This window comes from Streptopelia decaocto (assembly GCF_964273445.1).
Source record: "Streptopelia decaocto genome assembly, chromosome: 22".
In the NCBI taxonomy this organism is placed as follows: Eukaryota; Metazoa; Chordata; class Aves; order Columbiformes; family Columbidae; genus Streptopelia; species Streptopelia decaocto.
This window is the reverse complement of record NC_138677.1, coordinates 1041956-1046110: the sequence shown is the minus strand read 5'-3', so window position 1 is coordinate 1046110 and position 4155 is coordinate 1041956. Positions and strand designations below refer to the sequence as shown.

Below are 4155 nucleotides of genomic sequence, written 5' to 3'. Positions count from 1 at the left end.
AGCTTCATCACCAGGGGAGCAGTGAGGGGCAGGTGCTGATCTCTTCTCTTTAGTGACCAATGACAGGACCCAAGGGAATGGCAGGAAGATGTACCAGGGGAGGGTCAGTTGGACATGAGGAAAAGGTTCTTCACCCAGAGGTGCTGGACACTGAACAGGCTCCCCAGGGAGGTGTCACGGCCCCAACCTGACAGTGTTCAAGGAGAAACTGGACAACGTCCTCAGACCCACGGTGTGACCTGTAGGGTGTCCTGTGCAGGGACAGCAGTTGGACTCAAGATCCTTGTGGGTCCCTTCCAGCTCAGGACATTCTGTGATTCTATGGATCATAGCCAGGCCTTAGTGAGCCTCTAAGTCCAGCTGTGGAATCCAGCTGTGCCCCACATGCCTCTGAGGGAGACAGGAGGGCCTCTGGGGAGGTGGGTACTCATGGGGCTGTGCTGGAGGACACCCCCCACTTCCTTCTGTTCATGATTGCTAACCACAGCCTAACCCAAATTTTCCACAGCTTTGAAGCCTGAGGGCACACTGGCAATCACACTTTCCATGAGATAAAGGGTCAGGAAACGGGGAGATGAAAAGGGAGGATGACAATTGAGTTTCCATGATGATTTGTTTCCTGTTTGTCTCTGAAATTGGGGCACAGAAAAAAAAACCTACTTGGTAGAAAGGGAAGGAGGGGGTAAAAAAAAGGGAGTCATGCCTGAGAGGGAACTTGGGTGTCAGAAGAACCTCTGTATTTGTCACCAACACGGAAAAGACTGCGGTATTATGAAAGGTTTTATTAACAGGAAGGATTATAGTAGCTGTAATGAGGCAGCAGACCCCTCCATAGGGCTGTCTGTGGGGAAACACCTTGGTCCCTTCCTCTGGCCATGGCAGCAGGTCAGGGTCTGCAGGGAGCAGCCCCCCCCAGCGCCAGCCTCAGAGCTCAAGAGCAGTTCAAAACCTGCAGAGAGAAAGGCGACATGAGCCATGTTCCTGCAAAGGGACAGAAACACCCCACAAGCTCCAGTGACCCGCTGGCCTGTTGCAACAGTAACAACAGGGCATGTCCCCCGCTTCCCAGCACCAAACCCTCCCTGTCCCAAACTCCTCCTCTGCTGAGAGACCCCAGACCTGGGCAGCAGCCATACCGTGGCCTCCAAATAGCGCCAGAAGCTCCAGCTCCCAAAGCCCCTCCTGCAAAATGGTGTATTTCTCTTCTAAGTGGGACATGTGGGTACGTTTCCATAACACTCTAGTTCAACTGCCTTTTAAATTATAAAAGCCAAGAAGTACATGCACAAAAACAGAAACTGTGAATTCTAACCCTGTATCAACCTGGAGAACAGCCCGGAGCTGGGGCTCCTGCATTCACTGTCTCCTTCAGCTCCACAAAAGTACTTAAGTCATGTGAGCCGTGAGCCCACGGATCAGTACCTCAAAGTCTCTTCTAGAGCTCAGCCAACAAAGTTGATGACGACGAGATGGAGGATGGTGTTTGCAAAGAGGAAATCGGCAAACGCCCGCTCTGGTGAAATGCCTTGGAACTCGCCTTTGTTCTGGGGGTTGATCTGGATCCGAAGGCAAACTGCATGGCAGGGAAAGAACGAGAGACGGGATCACAACAGGCAGTCATGGCGGGAAGCACCGTCCTGGGGCAGCCCAGCCCACCTGGTCCCCGTCCCACAGAATGGGTAACTCTGTCTCTACTGTAAGATGAATGGGACACTGGCAAGGGATTTGCAGAGGGTTTTTATGCAAAGTTTCCCCATAGCCCTAAATATCAGGGTGGTCAGGAGAGTCCTGAGGGGAACAGGCTTATAACAGGATGGGACTCGCAAAGAACCGGGAATATTTTTGTGTTCTCTACTGGGTGTGTTGGGGAGGGCTGCACAGATGATCCCATCCAATCTAAACGACCCTATGATTCTTTTGAGGGGAATTACAGTATCACAGTATCACAGTATGTTTGGGATTGGAAGGGACCTCAAAAGATCATCCAGTCCAATCCCCCCATGGAGCAGGAACGCCTGGGTGAGGTCGCACAGGAACATGTCCAGGCGGGTTTTGAATGTCTGCAGAGAAGGAGACTCCACAACCCCCCTGGGCAGCCTGGACCAGGCTCTGCCACCCTCACTGAGAAGAACTTTCTTCTCAAATTTAAGTGGAACCTCTTGTGTTCCAGCTTGATCCCATTACCCCTTGTCCTATCATTGTTTGCCACCCAGAAGAGCCTGGCTCCATCCTCATGGCACTCACCCTTTATATATTTATAAACATTAATAAGGTCACCCCTCAGTCTCCTCTTCTCCAAACTAAAGAGCCCCAGCTCCCTCAGCCTTTCTTCATAAGGGAGGTGCTCCACTCCCTTAATCATCTTTGTTGCCCTACACTGGACCCCCTCCAGCAGTTCCCTGTCCTTCTGGAACTGAGGGGCCACAACTGGACACAAGATTCCAGGTGTGGTCTCCCCAGGGCAGAGCAGAGGGGCAGGAGAACCTCTCTGACCTACTGACCACCCCCTTCTAACCCAGCCCAGGTACCATTGGCTTCCTGGCCACAAGGGCCCAGTGCTGGCTCATGGTCATCCTGTTGTCCACCAGGACCCCCAGGTCCCTTTCCCCTACGCTGCTCTCTAATATGTAATTTCCCAACCTATACTGGAACCTGGGGTTGTTCCTGCCCAGATGCAGGACTCTACACTTGCCCTTGTTAAATTTCATCAGGTTATTCCCCATCCAGCTCTCCAGCCTGTCCAGGTCTCTGACGGCAGCACAGCTTCCAGTGTCAGCCACTCCTCCCAGCTTGGTGTCATCAGCAAACTTGCTGATAGTACACTCTATTCCCTCGTCTAAATAGTTAATGAATATATTGAATAATACTGGCCCCAGCACTAACCCCTGAGGCATTAAAGGGCAGCAACACCGTGAAGCAGTCACTGCTGGTCTGGGTCTCACCAGCTGCTACAGGTCACCAGTGTACGACATAACGGGGAGGGCTCCGGGAGCAGCTCGGACACCCTGGGGCTGACACCCTGGCTCTGGGGAGCAATGGGCAGGATCCCCGCGGGGTCGCAGCTGCTGCGGGGCAGGAGCCGGGGGGTCCGGGAGAGGATGGGGGGCTGGAGCTCCCTGGCTGCCCCGACAGGCCTGAGGCTGCTGGGGTGACCCCGCGGGCTGCCAAGGAAACCCCGGCTCACCACCGGGGTCTGGGCGCTTCCAGGGCCGCCCTCGGGCCCCGGGACGTCGGGGCGCCGCTGGGGGGGCTCGGGCTGCGCTACGGCCGCGGGTGCGGAGGGGACCCCGGGGACCGCGCGGGCACTGACCGCCCAGGATGAAGCTGCCGACGGCGGAGATGAAGCCGCTGAGGAAGGAGTTGAAGGGGAAGGTGCCCACGCCGAGGCAGTAGCCGAACTGCAGCGCCCCGGTGAGCAGCACGTACAGCAGGTAGGCGTCCAGCACCTTGAGGCGGCCGGGCGTGCCGCTGCCGTACTCGCTCAGGAACCGCCGCAGCACCGAGCGCACCGAGCCCGACATGGCAGCTGAGCTGGCCGGAACTGCCCGAGCAAGCGCTTCCGGGGGCACCCGAGGCAGCGCAGGCGCGCGCGCGCCGGGTCAGCGGACGCTGCGCAGAGCGGCTCCCGTGCCCACAACAGGGCGGAACTCGGGAGGGCTCTGCGCATGCGCGCGTGCGCCTGGTCAGCGGACGCTGCGCAGAGCGGCTCCCGTGCCCACAACAGGGCGGAACTGGGGAGGGCTCTGCGCATGCGCGCCTGCGGAGCCCGAACCGACCCGGGTATATGCGGGTCCAATTTTCACCACGTAAAGACCCACTGGCTGAATCAGAACAGCCCAGATGTGCCTCCGCAAACGCGGTACTTCAATCTTCGGCATAAAGTGATGGTTTTCTTGTGATGGGGCCTGAGAACCAAGACTCGGGTCTGGGTGTCACCTGCTCTGCCCCATATCACTGCCCTCCCTGTCCCCTCCGAAAACCCCCATCTCACGGGATAAGCATGAAATAAATAACTTATGCTTTTTCTATGGATAAACAACATTTCATCCAATTCCTTGTATTCCTTAAACACGTGTTCATTAGAGCAAAAGCAAAACAGCGCTGGGTGCGCGGGGGATTCGCTCCGCCCAACACGCACCCTTTGAACAGCAAGAG

At 56.3% G+C, this 4155-nt stretch overlaps 1 protein-coding gene across 1 annotated transcript; it reads right to left on the bottom strand.

The window, feature by feature from the left end:
* Window positions 1-762: 762 nt before the first annotated feature.
* DAD1 (defender against cell death 1) lies at window positions 763-3563 on the bottom strand. The gene is made up of 3 exons (XM_082071052.1): window positions 3311-3563; window positions 1423-1573; window positions 763-949 (listed from the first exon to the last, which is right to left on the bottom strand). The coding sequence occupies exons 1-2, from the start codon at window positions 3519-3521 to the stop codon at window positions 1443-1445; spliced, it is 342 nt and encodes a 113-aa protein (XP_081927178.1). The 5' UTR covers window positions 3522-3563; the 3' UTR covers window positions 763-949; window positions 1423-1442.
* Window positions 3564-4155: the final 592 nt, after the last annotated feature.